This window comes from Oncorhynchus mykiss, chromosome 15, assembly GCF_057628025.1.
Source record: "Oncorhynchus mykiss isolate SJ-2025 chromosome 15, ASM5762802v1, whole genome shotgun sequence".
NCBI lineage: Eukaryota > Metazoa > Chordata > Actinopteri > Salmoniformes > Salmonidae > Oncorhynchus > Oncorhynchus mykiss.
This window is the reverse complement of record NC_143036.1, coordinates 16,665,308-16,685,291: the sequence shown is the minus strand read 5'-3', so window position 1 is coordinate 16,685,291 and position 19,984 is coordinate 16,665,308. Positions and strand designations below refer to the sequence as shown.

Here is a 19,984-nt window from a genome sequence, read left to right as displayed (position 1 = left end):
GACACCCAAAAGTACTTGTTACATTTTGAATGCTTAGCAGGACAGGAAAATTGTTTAATTCACACACTTATCAAGAGAACATCCCTGGTCATCCCTACTGCCTCTGATCTGGCGAACTCAGTAAGCACATGCTTAATTTCTAAATGATGTCTGAGAGTTGGAGTGTGCCCCTGGCTATCCATAAATAACTAAAAACTAGAAAATATGTCTGTCTGCTTTGCTTAATATAAGGAATTCAAAATGAGTTATACTTTTAATTAGACTTTTGATACTTATTAAGTACATTTTAGCAATTACATAATTTTACATACTTTACTCAATTAGTATTTTATTGGGTGACTTTCCCTTTTACTTAAGTCATTTTCTTTTAAGGTATCTTTACTTTTACTCAAGTATGACAATTGGATACTTGTTCCACCACTGCTAGTTTGTAAGACCATGGTGCGTGTAGCTACGAGTTCAGAAGTTAATGCTTCCAAAGCAGTGTCGGTAGCATTCCCCACTCTTTCTACTTCATTGGCTAGTTCTCGAATGGAATCAAGCACACTGTGTTTGGTGTTGTGTGGTATAGCTACCGTTGCAGGATGAATCATTCTCAGAATGGTGGTAGAAGTTCTAAACATGTTGCTCTTGACAACATCACACCAACCCTGGGCGAGCTAACCTCAACCACATCTATTTTTGTACTTATCATCCCAATGTCAGCGTAGACAGACCTCTTCCCTCACACATCCCACTCACTAACCTCATATTAAGTTTCTAAATCACACACAATACGAGACCGTGGGACTGTGGTTGTGGTTAACAGCCATGAAGAGCAACCGTGAGGTGCCTTTGAGTTCAACATCGGACACTTTTTTAAACTACCTTCAGTCTTTTATGCTGCCCTTTCATATTTTTAGCACCAGTAACAGACACACTGGTTTCTATTAACAGATGTCTTCTTCACTGCACACACACTAATTGTGTGTGTGCAGATGGAAGGCTGTGGATGGCAGATGTTCTTTTTCTGTCAAATGCAGCTCTGTCGTCTTTCCCCATAGGCGTTGGTGTTATGTAGGCCTATCCCCTACATCTCTATATCCAGTATCAGGGTGGGACCTCTTCACTAACCATAGAGTGAATATCTGGATCTAGTCTAGTGTGTTTCCCATCAACTCTGATGTCCCTAATGTCTAGAGAATATTCTAGGCCCTCAAAAGGGCATCTAAATTCAGCTGCTTAGCTAGGCCAACTGTGGTAGGACGCCGCTCGGGCCTGGTGGATGTTTCCCAGCCTTGTCATCTTTCCCTATCAGAATGGCCTGTGCTACCTGGAACTTTCCTGCCAAGGAAGTCATCTCCATCTGCTTTTCCTCCTCCATCCTGTAGTGAAGTAGACGGAGAAGAGCAAGAAGAGTGTTCCAATCAGCGCTGGTCCCATGTCACTAGTCGTGGAAACCGAAAGCAGCGGTATGCTGCTAAGCGGATGGAAGTGACTGCAGGAGGTTTGGAGCAGATTGACATAAGGAACAGCTCTGCTGCACTGGTGCCTGATCTACCTGCGCTTTCATTGCTGGGACTGCCTGTGTCTGTGACGGAGGTGCTAACTCCCAACTATGCTTCGTCGTCAAGTTTCGACTCCTTTCCCCCTCTCTGGGCGTACTCTATGCTGCTTCTCGTGGACCTGTGGCAGGTTCAGCAAATTGTGTGAGGGGTAAGAAGGGGTAGATTTCTCTATTCCCTTCTCCGGCCATTGTATTGGGCAGTTCATTGATGAGAAATGTCTCGTACAGGACATTACAGGACATCAATAAGCTGCTCCCAAACATTTTAAACCTGCACCAGGACATCAATAAGCTGCTCCCAAACATTTTAAACCTGCACCAGGACATCAATAAGCTGCTCCCAAACATTTTAAACCTGCACCAGGACATCAATAAGCTGCTCCCAAACATTTTAAACCTGCACCAGGACATCAATAAGCTGCTCCCAAACATTTTAAACCTGCACCAGGACATCAATAAGCTGCTCCCAAACATTTTAAACCTATGATAAACTCAATTTCCTGAAGCTGGTTTAAAATGTTTGGGAGCAGCTTATTGATGTCCTGGTGCAGGTTTAAAGGTTAGGCAACAACACATCTGCCACGCTGATCCTCAACACTGGGGCCCCTCAGGGGTGCGTGCTAAGTCTCCTCCTGTACTCCTTGTTCACCCACGACTGTGTGGCCAAGCACGACTCCAACACCATGATTAAGTTTGCAAAGAGGGATTTAGGAAAATTGCAATTGGCTCAGTATATTGGATTACGTTGCATTTAGGCGTGACTTGCTTTTAGGGCTCCCTAGATGCACAGCGGTCAAAGACACTGCATCTCAGTGCAAGAGACTTCACTACAGTCCCTGGTTTGAATCCAGGCTGTATCACATCTGGTTGTGATTGGGAGTCCCATAGGGTGGTGCACAATTGGCCCAGCGTCGTCCGAGTTTGGCCGGGGTAGGCCGTCATTTTAAATAAGAATTTGTTCTTAAGTGACTTGACTAGTTAAATAAATGTTAAATAAAAAACTCCTCCTTCAATAATGACCGTGACAGATTTTTTTCTGGCCCCCCCTCTAGATCCACACACACACAAAACCCTCCCCCTAAAAGGTCAAAGGTTGTAGATGTGCACTCACAGTCCAGCTCAGATGTCATCTCTGACCTAGCAGAGCAACAGGGGGGTTGGACATAAAGAACTGCAGTCACCCCCAGAGCATGGCAGAGTCAGTCTGACCAGATGTTCCCTACAGAGCATAGCAGAGTCAGTCTGACCAGAGGCCCCCTACAGCGCATGCCCACAGCCCCAGGCCAACAGAGACTTATCAAAGAACTCATTCACACCCTCGCTTCCACTCACAACATACTGTTTGCCTGAGAGAGAAAACACTAATTTACTGGCCCCCAGTGCCAGCAGTGACATTTTTAACCGTACCAGATAGCATAGACTCGGGCTCTGTGAGAGCCAGAGTGAGTGGGTCCTCCACCTATTCCACAAACCACAGGTAGAGCTAAACTCTATGCCGGAACACTGTGTTCCTATGTTTCAAAAGTCACAGCTCAGTTTTATTGCCAGTCTGCTTAGTCCACCAAGCAATGCAGTCTTCATATACGCAACATATTTTAGTCCTCCCACAAACCCAGCACATTACATATACACACTAATATGTAACGCTGGAGTTTTATGAATATGCTACTGTACAGTATGTGTGGCTGTCAAGGTACTCAAAACCTTCAATGGGGGTTTTATGTTATTTTAAAAATGGCTATGGGTATGTCAACGGCTCTCTGCATTGACCATATTGGCTTACTAAATGGGCCTGTGACATTCACCAATGGAGGACGATTTCACGTGTGTGTTTTTGATGGACGTCAGTATAATAAACATCAATCTGCCTTTTATATCTGTCCAAACTAACATTTAGATTCAGTGCTTTTGGCAGGATAAAATTATAAAACTCTGTTTCTCATGAATGTGCTTTTTCTCTCTGAATGTGGCAGACAGATTTTGTTCAAATAGACCGCTGGCAGATTGACTATTAAATGCAGATGAAATGCAGAGAGCGCTTCACATTGGTATCAGATGGACTGACTTTCCAATTATGAATGATTGTATGAAAAACAATTACATTTCACAACAAGCACACCATTGATCACATGATAATTGGTTCCAGTTTGGGACACTGAATACTTGAAGATGGCAGGGGCATCATCTCCAAACAGTCTCTTGTGGGATCACTTTATTTCCAGCTGTGTAGTGGAAGTAGATTTTAGTTGTATCCAAATATAATTGAGATACCATAGGAGAATTTACTAGCACACTAAAATGTATATATACAGACACCAACTTCTGCCACCCATGCACTCACAAAATAATTATTACAGTAGGAAAATGCCTCTGGTAGAGAGCCCAAACAGATGTGGGATCTTAATTTGAGCCAGTTTGCTACACCAGGAAAATAATCCGGCAACAGAAAATGTGAATTATTATGAGGATTATAGTTATTTGTTATTTTTTTAGGAATTTATATATTTTTTGTAAGGGAGAATCGAAGTGTGACATTTCTAAATGGAAATTACAAACTTCAGAAGCCTTTTTAAACCTCAAATACACAACAAGTTTTTAATTTCTTGAATTGCAGGAAAAATTATCCCACAACAGAGAGATCAATTTAAGATTATACATCTGTACTTGTTCTACTACTTGCACAAAGGTTCTCTCCTGCTCTCTCCTTCAGCTCACTGTCTGGGCGGGAACCATTCCTGTCCGTGTCTGTTTTGGGGGAATAATGTGTTGTACGGGTGTAAAACAGGTGGCGCAGTGTTTACATAGGAGGGAAGCATGCAAAATATGTGCTGCTGCCATGCAATCACAAAGGGAAAAGCCTGGCGGTTGATTTAGACGTTTAATCACAACGCTGGGTGATAAGTAGAGGATCAAACGAAGGCACGCCAAGCCTGGAATAACAGGGAGAGCCACCTAGCCTACACAGCGATACACACAGTGATAGATTACTGGTGGAAACAGGCCAAAGGAGTAGCAGCAGGTTGGGATAGATGCCCCAGTCATCAGGTCAGACAGAACTTTATCAATATACTGTACCTTCACTGGGTTGTCTAGAGATTTGATGGGTAGCTGTGAATTTGTGGTAGAATTGAATGCACAAGTATCTAAACTCAGCAAAAAAAGAAATGTCCTCTCACTGTCAACTGAGTTTATTTTCAGCAAATTTAACATGTGTAAATATTTGTATGAACATAACAAGATTCAACAACTGAGACATAAACTGAACAAGTTCCATAGACATGTGATTAACATAAATTGAATAATGTGTCCCTGAACAAAGGGGGGTTCAAAATCAAAAGTAACAGTCAGTATCTGGTGTGGCCACCAGCTGCATTATGTACTGCAGTGCATCTCCTCCTCATGGACTGCACCAGATTTGCCAGTTCTTGCTGAGATGTTACCCCACTCTTCCACTGTCACGCCCTGACCTTAGAGAGCCATTTTATTTCTCTATTTGGTGAGGTCAGGGTGTGATGTGGGGTGGGCATTCTATGTTTTATATTTCTGTGTGTTTGGCCGAGTGTGGTTCCCAATCAGAGGCAGCTGTCCATCGTTGTCTCTGATTGGGAATCATACTTAGGCAGCCTGTTTTTCCACCTTAGTTGTGGGTAGTTGTCTGTGTTAGTGGCCTGTATAGCCCTAGTAAGCTTTACGGTCATTTTTGGTGTTTCTTGTTTTGCTGGCAACAATAAAGAAAAATGTACGCTCACCACGCTGCACCTTGGTCCGGTCATTTCCCTGACGACGTTAGTGACATCCACCAAGGCACCTGCAAGTTCCTGGACATTTCTGGGTGGAATGGCCCTAGCCCTCACCCTCCGATCCAACAGGTCCCAGACATGTTCAATGGGATTGAGATCCGGGCTCTTCGCTGGCCATGGCAGAACACTGACATTCCTGTCTTGCAGGAAATCACGCACAGAACGAGCAGTATGGCAGGGGGCATCTTCATGCTGGAGGGTCATGTCAGGATGAGCCTGCAGGAAGGGTGCCACATGAGGGGGGAGGATGTTTTCCCTTTAACACACAGCATTGAGATTGCCTGCAATGACAACAATCAAATCAAATGTATTTATAAAGCCCTTCTTACATCAGCTGATGTCACAAAGTGCTGTACAGAAACCCAGCCTAAAACCCCAAACAGCAAGCAATGCAGGTGTAGAAGCACGGTGGCTAGGAAAAACTCCCTAGAAAGGCCAGAACCTAGGAAGCAGGCTATGAGGGGTGGCCAGTCGTCTTCTGGTTGTGCTGGGTGGAGATTATAACAAAACATGGCCAAGATGTTCAAATGTTCATAGATGACCAGCAGGGTCAAATAATAATAATCACAGTGGTTGTTGAGTGTAACAGCACCTGCACAGGATCAGTACATCCTAACATCACACCTGAGGGACAGGTACAGGATTGCAACAACAACTGCCCGAGTTACACCAGGAATGCACAATCCCTCCAACAAGCTCAGTCCGATGATGCTGTGACACACCACCCCAGACCATGACGGACCCTCCACCTCCAAATCGATCCCGCTCCAGAGTACAGGCCTCGGTGTAACGCTCATTCCTTTGACGATAAACGCGAATCGACCATCACCCCTGGTGAGACAAAACCACGACTCGTCAGTGAAGAGCACTTTTTGCCCATCCTGTCTGGTCCAGAGACGGTGGGTTTGTGCCCATAGGCGACGTTGTTGCCGTTGATGTCTGGTGAGGATCTGCCTTACAACAGGACTACAAACCTTCAGTCCAGCCTCTCTCAGCTTATTGTGGACAGTCTGAGCACTGATGGAGGGATTGTGCGTTCCTGGTGTAACTCGGGCAGTTGTTGTTGCCATCCTGTACCTGTCCCGCAGGTGTGATGTTTGGATGTACCGATCCTGTGCAGGTGTTGTTACACGTCGTCTGCCACTGCGAGGACGGTCAGCTCTCCATTCTGTCTCCCTGTAGCGCTGTCTTAGGCGTCTCACAGTGCGGACATTTTATTGCCCTGGACACATCTGCAGTCATCATGCCTCCTTGCAGCATGCCTAAGGCACGTTCATGCATATGAGCAGGGATCCTGGGCATCTTTCTTTTGGTGTTTTTCAGTAGAAAAGCCTCTTTAGTGTCCTAAGTTTTCATAACTTCATGAATTCTTAATTGCCTTAATTGCCTGTAAGCTGTTAGTGTCTTAACGACCTTTCCACAGGCGCATGTTCATTCTTTGTTTATGGTTCATTGCATGCATGGGAAACAGTGTTTAAACCCTTTACAATGAAGATCTGTGAAATTATTTAGATTTTTACGAATTATTTTTGAAAGACAGGGTCCTGAAAAAGGGATGTTTCTTTTTTTGCTGAGTTTAGTATTTATAGATCAGAGAGTTTGGGGAGACTGCATCTGTTCTCGTCCCTGTTATCTCTACTGTCTGGCTTCTATTACCCATAGTCTGGGGCACACACTGACTGACTGGTTGACTGATTAAATGACACACACCTCTATTGAACTCAAGGCTGGGGACAATTCCATTATCCCATTCCAGTCTGTAATTGAAACCCCACAGATCTGTATGTGGTTCATCTGATAAATCTTCTGGAGACTACAGTCTAAATGAGGGTCTATTTCAGTGTGCAGCAGCTCAACAAACACTGAGCATACAGAGTGGATTCGTTTTTATTTTCCAAAAATGTTTGTTTTACAGAGTATAGAGAGGACAGATGGAGATGATCACCTTAAGTGTGCGTTATAAACAAGCAAAAGGATATACATGCTGTCAAAATAGTTGCATACTAAAACTGATGAACAATTTATATCTAAAATGTAGGCTACAGTCTGTTCTCTAAAGTTTATCCAAAGTCCTCAATAGTATATTTTTGTTAGAGTTATTCTATGCCAGCCACTCTATTATGCAAGAGGCATATGGTCCTGTTCACGGTGTAAGTAAACTATGCTATCGATTTAAATACCTCGCTTCGGTATTAATTCGCGGTAATCCGGTGCGAGCCCATCGTCTCCCCATATCCAAACGGGACAGGGATCCTGTTACCAACATCTCTGACACACACCAGGTCACGTGACACAGATCCTGCACATTTAAAAAAGAACGGGATATATAATTCCCACCAGGGCTTCAAAGAGGTGGATAAATTGCTCCCCGTTGCCAGTTAATTAACCGACTTTCGCACCTCCGCGGCACTTCTGTGCAATTGACAGCGCGCAGAACGCACCAACGACCCATGAGACTCCATCAGCAAACCTGATGACGAGCGGCCCATCCTTATTTTTAACCCTCAGTTTCTATTCTTATACTGTACGAAGTTGATCGAAGCCTGCAGAGAAATCATCTTCGAGGGCGAGAAGTGGGGCTGTCCTCTGTCGTTATTAATATTCGCTCAGGATGGCAGTGGACTTCAGATGCGCAGTTCACGGCTCAGTCTTTTGGGGCTGTGTGGTTATCCTCAGTAACGTGCTATGTCCCATTGATGCGTACCTCTACAACAACCGCTATGCAGGGTAAGTGAGGATTCTCATTCATTCCTTGTGACTGTGTTAGTAAATTGAGTCCTAAGAGCTCTCATTCATGTTGAAGACTTGAAGTTGAACCCCTATGTAGTAAAATAGAAGGATGAAAACATACAAGGAATGGTCTGTATCTTAGGCCTACTGAAACCAAACTATCAGATTATCAAAATAGTTTATCACTTCCTCTCATCTCCTGTTGAAAAGAGATGGATTGTTCAAAGCAACTGTATGACCCATTTTTTTTTTCTCATATTGCCTGCTGGAGAACTATTCCCTGCTGGAGACATAACATATTGTGTCTACTTAGTTGTGTGTTCAAGACATATGGGACTAAAACTATTTCTGTGAAAAGATGCCTGATAGCAGACAAATAAGGCAAACTGGGACATTGAGAAACAGTAATATTTTGGGACAGAGAACCTCAGCAGTGAACCTGGCTGTGTTGATGTCCTGTCAGGGGGCATGTGGCACACAAAGGGCCACATTGGGGCAGGTTTTGGGCACCCCTGGGGCACTTTGGGTCAGGGAAAAAAGGGACCGTTTTGGGGTACTCTCAGTCGGTTTGAGTGCTCTGCTATAGGCATGATTTTGGGGAACTTTTAGGGTAATTTTTGGGGCACAGTGGGACCCCATCCTGCATTCCCCCTGCCTGCCTTCCGCACCCCCAACCCCCCTCTCTCCCCTGCACCCTGGACCTGTTCCAAAGCCCCTGTGCTCCACCCAATCCCCAGCTGCTAAGCACAGACGATCCCCACTTTAACAAGGTAGGAAAGCCAGGGCAAGAAAACAGTCCCAACATGGACATAGCTCTGTTCAGTTCAGAATACTTTATGGTGGGCATTGTCCCACTTAGTTCAGATTACACAATGAGCCTTTAGGCTAAATGACTAAATGTTCTCTATTGTTGTTAAATCTTTGTGATTACTTAAGTTTAGTTTTGGTAATTATCATTAACTTAGAAAGACACGTTGCCGGCACTCAACAGGCTTTGAAGACACACTGAGAAGGCAGTGCCAGCGTTTTGACAGAGAATCTATAATCCATGGGGATCGCTATGGCAAAGAAAGGATGGGTCAATTTGTGTGATGGTAAAAAAAACTTTTCTGGAGAAGAACTAGACTGCAGCCTTGGTGGATTGTTTTGAATTCTATGGGGTGCACTTTGTCACATGATGTCATTGTAGCTCTAAGAAGTCTAAGAAGTCATTATTTAAAATGCAATTAATAATGTTTTAAAGGGAAACAAAAGAGGAAGTTACTATCTATTGTTTCAGAAACAGAATGCATGAGTTTAGAAAAAACTGAAATTAAATAATGTATTTGAAGTTGCATGATTTACACAGTTTTCAAGTTCGTTATGGAAGGTAATTTGCCCTCGATAAAGGGCCTTTAAGTCCTTGCTCTAACATGAGAGGCATTGAGACTGCCTGTTGCCTTGGGGCCAGGCTGTTGGTGGCATTTCTTGTGGTCGCTGGAGTGGGGTGTGATGCCCCTTTGTTCCCTCTCTCTCTCCCCCTCTCTCGTATCCCTGTAAGCGGCCCTGGGCCACCTTTGTTTAGGGGGGGACACAACATCCCATGTCAGAGTGTGAAAGACGGGGTTGAAAAGGGAAAACGTGATAGGGAAAGGGATACATAGTGAGGGGCAGAGAGAGAGCTATAGGGAGTGAGATACAGAACTAGAGAGATGGTGCCATGGAGTGAGAGAAAGGGAGTGATGGAGTACATAGAGAAAGGAAAATAAAATGTTAGAGAGCAATAGAAAAAGAGACAGAGGTGGTGTTACTTTTTTTAGCGCTTTGGTGCAATTCTGTGTGGTAGAACTGTTAGTACAAAAAACTCAAAAACAGGAAATCAAAAGTTGTTTCAAAACTCTAAGCACATTTTCAATTGACAAAGTACAACACACAAAATCACACAGTCACTTTTTCCACCAAACTTAATCAGGGTTTCAGCTAGAAATTCATCTTTCACATTGCAATACATGTTCATAGAGTATAACTTCATTACCTTTCACATTGCAATACATGTTCATAGAGTATAACTTCATTACCTTTCACATTGCAATACATGTTCATAGAGTATAGCGTCATTGCCTTTCACAATGCAATACATGTTCATAGAGTATAACTTCATTACCTTTCACATTGCAATACATGTTCATAGAGTATAACTTCATTACCTTTCACATTGCAATACATGTTCATAGAGTATAACTTCATTGCCTTTCACAATGCAATACATGTTCATAGAGTATAACTTCATTGCCTTTCACATTGCAATACATGTTCATAGAGTATAGCGTCATTGCCTTTCACATTGCAATACATGTTCATAGAGTATAACTTCATTGCCTTTCACAATGCAATACATGTTCATAGAGTATAACTTCATTGCCTTTCACATTGCAATACATGTTCATAGAGTATAGCGTCATTGCCTTTCACAATGCAATACATGTTCATAGAGTATAACTTCATTGCCTTTCACATTGCAATACATGTTCATAGAGTATAACTTCATTACCTTTCACAATGCAATACATGTTCATAGAGTATAACTTCATTACCTTTCACATTGCAATACATGTTCATAGAGTATAACTTCATTACCTTTCACAATGCAATACATGTTCATAGAGTATAACTTCATTGCCTTTCACATTGCAATACATGTTCATAGAGTATAACTTCATTACCTTTCACAATGCAATACATGTTCATAGAGTATAGCGTCATTGCCTTTCACAATGCAATACATGTTCATAGAGTATAACTTCATTACCTTTCACAATGCAAAACATGTTCATAGAGTATAACTTCATTGCCTTTCACATTGCAATACATGTTCATAGAGTATAACTTCATTACCTTTCACAATGCAATACATGTTCATAGAGTATAACTTCATTACCTTTCACAATGCAAAACATGTTCATAGAGTATAACTTCATTGCCTTTCACATTGCAATACATGTTCATAGAGTATAACTTCATTACCTTTCACATTGCAATACATGTTCATAGAGTATAACTTCATTACCTTTCACAATGCAATACATGTTCATAGAGTATAACTTCATTACCTTTCACAATGCAATACATGTTCTTAGAGTATAGCTTCATTGCCTTTCACAATGCAATGCTCACGTTACTTTTGATATGATTCTCTTCTTTCTGAATAGACATTTTACTATTACTTAATCCGACTGCTCTTAATTGATGATAATTTAAACATTTGTTAAACCTATAGATTTAACATGAAAACGGATTTGTCTACAACCGATTTTGAGAACGACATAATGAACATGTACGGTACAAGTCAAAAGTTGACACACATACTCTTTATTTTGACTATTTTCTACATTGTAGAATAATAGTGAAGACATAAAAACTACGAAATAATACATATGGAATTGTGTAGTAACCAAAAAAGTGTTAAACAAATCAAAATATATTTTATATTTGAGATTCTTCAAAGTTGCCACCCTTTGCCTTGATGACAGCTTTGCACATTCTTGGCATTCTCTCAACCAGCTTCATGAGGTAGTCACCTGGAATGCATTTCAATTAACAGGTGTGCCTTGTTAAAAGTTAATTTGGGGAATTTCTTTCTCTCTTAATGCGTTTGAGCCAATCAGTTGTGTTGTGTCAAGGTATACAGAAGATAGCCCGATTTGGTAAAAGACCAAGTCCAGATTATGGCAAAAACAGCTCAAATAAGCAAAGAGAAACAACAGTCCATCATTATTTTAAGACATGAAAGTCAGTCAATGCTTGAACAATTTAAGAACTTTGAAAGTTGATGAAACTGGCTCTCATGAGGACCGCCACAAGAAAGGAAGACCCAGAGTTACCTCTGCTGCAGAGGACAAGTTCATTAGAGTTACCAGCCTCAGAAATTGCAGCTCAAATAAATGCTTCAAGTTCAAGTAACAGACACATCTCAACCGAACTACCTCATCCCCATATTATTACTTACCCTCTTTTGCACCCCAGTATCTCTACTTGCACAACATCATCTGCACATCCATCACTCCAATGTTAATGCTAAATTGTAATTATTTTGCCTCAATGGCCTATTTATTGCCTACCTCCCTACATTTGCACACACTGTACATAGATTTTTCCATTTTTATTTTCTATTGTGTTATTGACTGTACATTTGTTTATGTGTAACTCTGTGTTGTTTTTGTCGCACTGCTTTGTTTTATCTTGGCCAGGTCGCAGTTGTAAATGAGAACTTGTTCTCAACTGGCCTACCCGTTTCCAACTACAATAGTAATTTACAACATTAACAATGTCTACACTGTATTTCTGATCAATTTAATGTTATTTTAATGGACAAACTTTAAACCCCAAACTTTTGAACGGTAGTGTATTTATTTTCATTCATAAACATATATACACACATACATACATACATATATATCTTTAAAAAATATATATTTTCCATGATTAGTTTCTAACCCTACCACCTCTCCCCTAATTGGAGTAAGCTAGTGAACAACAACGCTTAGGCCTCTAATACATACTATAAACATTTTATGGACACAGTTTATTGTACAATAGTTCTTTTTATTTTTTTTCTCCTGTCCTTCCTCTAACCTCAACCTCTCCAATCTATTTCTGATGTCCATCCAGTTTGATTTCCATTTTCCATATCTTTCAAACTGTGGTCTTTCACAAAGTTCGTAACCCATATACGTTTTACGGATAAAGTATGTTTAACATTAGTTATCTTGTTATTATTTGTTATTAGTCCCAACCTTCAGCTCCATTCAACCCCTCCCATCTACAGTTGAAGTCGGAAGTTTACATACACCTTAGCCAAATACATTTAAACTCAGTTTTTCACAATTCCTGACATTTGATCCTAGTAAGAATTCCCTGTTATAGGCCAGTTAGGATCACCACTTTATTTTCTAGAATGTAAAATGTCAGAATAATAGTAGATAAAATCATTCTATTTCAGATTTTACTTCTTTCATCACATTCCTAGTGGGTCAGAAGTTTACATACTCAATTAGTATTTGGTAGCATTGCCTTTAAATTGTTGGGTGAATTTTGCTTCCCACAATAAGTTGGGTGAATGTTGGCCCATTCCTCCTGACAGAGCTGGTGTAACTGAGTCTGGTTTGTAGGACTCCTTGTTCCCACACACTTTTTAAGTTCTGCCTACACATTTTCTATAGGATTGAGGTCAGGGCTTTGTGTTGGCCACTCCATTACCTTGACTTTGTTGTCCTTAAGCCATTTTGCCACAACTTTGGAAGTATGCTTGGGGTCATTGTCCATTTGGAAGACCCATTTGCGACCAAGCTTTAACTTTCTGACTGATGTCTTGAGATGTTGCTTCAATATATCCACATAATTTTACTTCCTTACGATACCATCTATTTTGTGAAGTGCACCAGTCCCTCCTGCAGCAAAGCACCCACACAACATGATGCTGCCACCCCCGTGCTTCACGGTTGGGATGGTGTTCTTCTGCTTGCAAGCCTCCCCCTTTTTTCCTCCAAACATAACGATGGTCATTATCGCCAAACAGTTCTATTTTTGTTTCATCAGACCAGAGGACATTTCTCCAAAAAGTATGCTCTTTGTCCCCATGTGCAGTTGCAAACTGTAGTCTGGCTTTATGGTGGTTTTGGAGCAGTGGCGTCTTCCTTGCTGAGCGGCCCTTCAGGTTATGTGGATATAGGACTCGTTTTTACTGTGGATATAGATACTTTTGTACCTCTTTCTTCCAGCATCTCCACAAGGTCCTTTGCTGTTGTTCTGGGATTGATATGCACTTTTTGCACCAATGTTAATCTCTAGGATACACGTCTCCTTCCTGATCGGTGTGACGGCTGCTTGGTCCCATGGTGTTTATACTTGCTGTCAAGGGGTGAGTAACTGGTGGCAGTCAAACGCAGGAGAGCAGAAACTTGGTAAATGGCCGGAGCCGTTTAATGCACATAACTCCCGGCTTGTAAAAATAACAAAACACATGGGTGTAACAGTATAGTTTTAGACCGTCCCCTCGCCCATACCCGGGCGCGAACCAGGGACCCTCTGCACACATCAACAACAGTCACCCACGAAGCATCGTTACCCATCGCTCCACAAAAGCCGCGGCCCTTGCAGAGCCAGGGGAACCACTACTTCAAGGTCTCAGAGCAAGTGACGTCACCGATTGAAACGCTATTTAGCGCGCAACGCTAACTAAGCTAGCCGTTTCACATCAGTTACATGGGCATAAAACCCGCCTCGCACCAGTCACAAAAGGCACACGTACTTACAATGAACAATTCACGACAAGGACATGGGGGAAACAGAGGGAACATGTACAACATTTAATTAGGGAATTGAAACCAGGTGAGTGTGACAATCAGACAAAATAAATGGAACATGAAAAATGGATCGGCGATGGCTAGAAGACCGGTGACGTCGACCGCCAAACAAGGAGAGGAAGGAGAGGAACCGACTTCGGGAGAAGTCGTGACACTTGCGTACTATTGTCTGTACAGATGAAAGTGGTACCTTAAAGCTGAAATAAATCATTCTCTCTACTATTATTCTGACATTTCACATTCTTAAAATAAAGTGGTGATCCTAACTGACCTAAGACAGGGAACTTTTACTAGGATTAAATGCCCGGAATTGTGAAAAACTGAGTTTAAATGTATTTGGCTAAGGTGAGGATGCAGTGAGGATATTTACTGAAATTTCGATGACAACCTACATTATAGACAAATGCTCAAGACAGGCTTTATGCAACCTACTGCCTGCTAAACATTGTTTATTTCATTTCTTCCATTTGATTGCATTGTGAAAGGTGTCTTCAATGATCACACCTTTGATCACACATGGGATAGAAATTATGGAAATGTTATGTTCAGTCAATTTTAATGGGTAGTGCAAGTGTAGTACCTAATGTGAAAAAACTGTAATGTAGTGCAAATTACAGTACTGTAGCATACTGCATTCAAATGGCTTTTTTTTTAACATGTATCATAACTTTTTTTACTATTGGACTAACTGGTTGCTAAAATAACTACATTGAGCAGGTATCATTATGTTGTGTTTAAGTGATTGCACCAATTTACTCATTATATTTCACAGTGAACTTATATTTTTGATCAATGGTTGTGTGGTGAAAGATGTCTACAAACAAAATGAATGCACAATGAAATGTTTTGAATGTAATGTAATGCTGTGTTAAACAAGCTATGCACAAGGATTACTTTTAACAATTTCCACTGAAAATTTTACAAAAGCTTATGCAAAGCTTTGCAGCACAGTGTGACTCTGGCGGCTGAGTTGATTTGCTGTATGGAGAAATATGAAAGCCAGACCATTGAAACCAGATAGCTTAGGTGGTAGAGATGGCTTTAGTTAACCAAACACAAGTGGAGTGGTTTTTCCTTCTTATGTTGTCTTTATGATGGTATCGTTAGTGTAAATGTATTTTCAGTGTGCCTAGGGATTGCCTTTATAGCCTATGAATACAGGAGACTCAGAAGCAGTGTTAAACAGGTGAGAACGTGGAATGACTACCAGCCCCCATGGAACATCCCAGTCAAATGAAGTGTATTTCATTCGTCTGTTTCCCAGGTTTGCACCTGAAAGGAATTGCCAGGGCTTCACAGTCATTTCATTCACCAAGGTATTAAACAATACATTCTGCTTTATCCCAAGGGATCTCAGCCTTAAGCACCGCCTACCGGTGGAACCATGTGAACTACAATCCCGACGCTCTGTCTTAACTTTTAGAAACGTCAATAATCATCGCTTTGCGATACGGTTTCCGAAACATATGGAACTTATCTTTCATATCAGCAAGAAATAATCTTTCTAATAAAAAATATGCACTTAGCAGGTTTGCACAGATCCTTCCAGCCGACGAACTACACTTCTGCAACACTTCCTCCCCAGTTACGCTTACACATAGGTGTTTGGAGCACGCATTTCTCGCTATGAAAGATGGTATGTAAAACCATACCGCAAATGATGCGTGTTAACATTCAGACCAAAACTCCCCCGGCCAGAAGATACCTTCATGAATAGATGCTAAATGTAGTTAGCATCTCTGAATGGACTAGTCCAGTGCGCTTCGGCTGTTCATTATATATTTGAATGGGGCACATTACAAGCTAAGTCGATACATTGTATAATTTCACCTCACCTGTGAGAGTGAAGAGAAATTTCAGCAACTCTTGGAGGACAGTGGAAGTTGATCAAAGTGCTTCTTAAATGGTAAAAAAAAAAACTAACAAAAAAACATGTTTCTGCCTTCAGGTGTTGCCAACGTGAAAATTTAAGGAGGCTTTTATATATTTCAAAATGGTCTCCTATGGGTTCAGGCACAAATCACAATGGGAATACAAAACGAAAGATGATGTGATTGGTAAATGAGTAGCAAAAATATGACCAATAGGAGGCCACTTTGAAATATCAAATTCCCCTTCCACATAGCACTTTGTAAATGCCTCTCTTCACTGAAGTGTTCACTTTCCTTTGCACCTGACCTCACCTGTGAGAACCACGAGCATGAGCAAGTCTGATTAGGCTTCGCTGTAGCCTACCACAGCCTGTGAGAACCACGAGCATGAGCAAGTCTGATTAGGCTTCGCTGTAGCCTACCACAGCCTGTGAGAACCACGAGCACGGGCAAGTCTGATTAGGCTTCGCTGTAGCCTACCACAGCCTGTGAGAACCACGAGCACGGGCAAGTCTGATTAGGCTTCACTGTAGCCTACCACAGCCTGTGAGAACCACGAGCACGGGCAAGTCTGATTAGGCTTCGCTGTAGCCTACCACAGCCTGTGAGAACCACGAGCACGGGCAAGTCTGATTAGGCTTCGCTGTAGCCTACCACAGCCTGTGAGTAGGGCCTATTATAGAGCACATCTCCCTGACCGTTATGGTTACACTTCACATTTCAGAAAACCGTTTGTCTCTAGCCCAAACCGCTTGTCTCTAGCCCAAACCGCTTGTCTCTAGCCCAAACTGTTTGTCTCTAGCCCAAACCGCTTGTCTCTAGCCCAAACAGCTTGTCTCTAGCCCAAACCGTTTGTCTCTAGCCCAAACCGTTTGTCTCTAGCCCAAACCGCTTGTCTCTAGCCCAAATCGCTTGTCTCTAGCCCAAATGAGAGCCGGGTGGAGCTGAGACCCGTTACCTTTCGTTAGCCTATTTGATTTATCTAATGAAAGATTGTTGTCCACATTCAATTTCCCCCAGCCAACAACACAAGTAGGCTAAGCAACAGAAAAATCAGACAACCCTATAGTAGAATAGTTTACCAATTGTTCAGCCTTTCTCATTCTATGCAAGAAAATAATATTCCTCTCAAGGAGCATTCACATTGCCAGTGCCACACAGGGAGAGAAATATGCACGCCCAGTACAGGAGGCTGCTGAGGGGAGGACGGCACATAATAATGGCTGGAACGGCAGGAATGGAATGGCATCGAACACATAAAAACAATGTGTGTGATGTGTTTGATAACATTCCACCTATTCCGCTCCAGCCATTACCATGAGCCCGTCCTCCCTAATTAAGGTGCCACCAACCTCCTGTGATGCCCAGTCATTGTAGCCATTCAGCATTCTTAATGCAGTCGCGGGAAACACACTTTTGATGGCCACTGTTATAAGATGAGGATCACTGAGCTTTCTAGCTTTTCTACTAAGCTACACTTATTTCTCAAATCAAATCCATTTTAGTTCTGGCAGCGGCATTGGTTTATGCGCGTTAGCGGGCTCCAATGACGTTGAAATGTAACCTGAGTCATGTGTAACAGGTAGGCTTATATTATATTCACAGGGGAATGTTTTTTGGGGGGGACATTCAAGTCATCATTATGCTGCTACACTGTAACTAGCAACAAGATAGCCTATCTAGCTAATGATTAGCCCAGTGAGGTAAATGCAGATGGGCTGCCCTCGGCCTATTTATTCCCAGCCACTATGCTGCTGGGCCACATCAGGTGATGAGTATTGCTAAATAGCACACTTGCCTGATATTATGGACCAATATGTTATTGGGCTCGTTTCTGGGGGGGATTATATTTTAATGTCAGCATCATTTTATTTTCAGTAGGATATCCTTTTAAAAAGTTACCAGAGATAACGTTCTCACAGTCATTCTCCCCCCAAAATATACGTCCTTCCGCGACGTGTAGTATGCTGTGATCTGTGCTTTTGTCAGTGTATATTTAGGCTAGTATATTATGTTTTAATATAGGTTCATGTTATTTAAGACTCCTGATTCCCATCTGTCTCAATATAATAATGTGTTGTAATAACAAACCTATGTCCCATCACCTGTGTGTGTAACACAAAACGCTGCAGCACTGCACTATCTGTCAGCAATATTCCTCGGCCTACAAACCCAATGCACTACAGAGGATGATGCGTACGGCCCAGTACATCACTGGGGCCAAGCTTCCTGCCATCCAGGACCTCTATAACAGTCGGTGTCAGAAAAAGGCCCTAAAAATTGTGAAAGACTCCAGCCACCCTAGTCATAGACTGTTCTCTCTGCTACCGCAAGGCAAGGGGTTACGGAGCTCCAAGTCTAGGTTCGAAAGGCTTCTTAACAGCTTCTACCCCCAAACCATAAGACTCCTGAACAGCTAATCAAAGGGCTACCCAGACTATTTTCATTGCCCCCCCCCCCTTTATGCTGCTGCTACTCTCTGTTTATTATCTATGCATAGTCACTTTAACTCTACCTACATATTTCCTCAATTGAGTCTGTACCAGTACCCCCTGTATATAGCCTCGCTATTGTAATTTTACTGCTGATGTTTAATTATTTGTTACTTTTATTTTCTATTTTTTTTAATTTATTTTTCTTATTTTACTTACTTATTTATTATTTTTCTTAAAACTGCATTGTTGGTTAAGGGCTTGTAAGTACGCATTTAACTGTAAGGTCTACCTACACCTGTTGTATTCTGCGCATGTGACAAATGCATTTGGATTTGATTTGATTGTTCACCACTGGTTTGACCCTGTCATCCATCCCTTCTGTCACACTAAAACAGGACCCAGCCCTTCCCTTAACCCTGCTGAATCATCTCTCACAATTAAGTGTCATTCTCCAGTCATGTACAAAAGGGAGGCTGCATTAACTCTGACTACTGTATGGCTGAGAAATGTCATAGAGTGAGGTGCTTTTAGTCATTTTAAATCTTGCTCAATTTAATCCTCCTGACTGTGGTTAGTATAGGGGACAGATTATGTCTACTTCCAGACATAGTATAGATAGATCGGTAGATCCTACAAGGTAGTGAGTAAAGGTATAGGATCTTCATTTGAGCCATCTCCTACAGCAGGAAAAAAATCCTGCAGTAACAGGAAATGTGAATTATTATGTGGGATTATAATTAATTGTCATTTTTTTGTAGCGGTGGATACATTCTTCGTAAGGGGATTGTTAGGTGGCCTGAACAAATTTACAAATCATTTGTAGCGTGCAAATTGACCGCAAGAAGCCCAAACAGATATATTGTTGTATACGATCACACATTGGTATTATGCGTGGGAATAGTTTGGAATAGATTTCCAAAATGCAAATAAATTGGAGCTGATTTGCAGGTGTTTTTACAGTCTTTTATAAGAAATAAGAAATAAGAAAACTCTGTTGTAGTTATACAAGAAATGCATAAATGTTACTTAACTCCTTCCCTCTGCTTCTTCAGTGATCAAGTCTTCAGGATAACTCCCAGCAACGAGGGGGAGGTTCAGGAACTCAAGAAACTCCTGGGAAACATCAAGGTAATGATGTCCTGTCTTAAATAGTCTCACCCTCTCTCTTTCTTCTCACAAAAACACACACACAAGTGCGCACGCACGCACGCACGCACGGACACACACACACACACACACACACACACAGTAATTAACCCAC

The 19,984-nt window shown here is 41.8% G+C and overlaps 1 protein-coding gene across 1 annotated transcript in view; it reads left to right on the top strand.

Moving 5' to 3' along the window:
• The first annotated feature begins 7,649 nt into the window (after positions 1 to 7,649).
• The window catches only part of LOC110490931 (carboxypeptidase A6-like), a 44,313-nt gene continuing 31,978 nt past the window's right edge, over positions 7,650 to 19,984 (top strand). The window contains exons 1-2 of the mRNA XM_036943874.2: positions 7,650 to 8,073; positions 19,776 to 19,851. Coding sequence (XP_036799769.1) covers positions 7,958 to 8,073; positions 19,776 to 19,851 — 192 coding nt within the window. The 5' untranslated portion in view covers positions 7,650 to 7,957. The remainder of the gene's footprint in view (positions 8,074 to 19,775; positions 19,852 to 19,984) is intronic.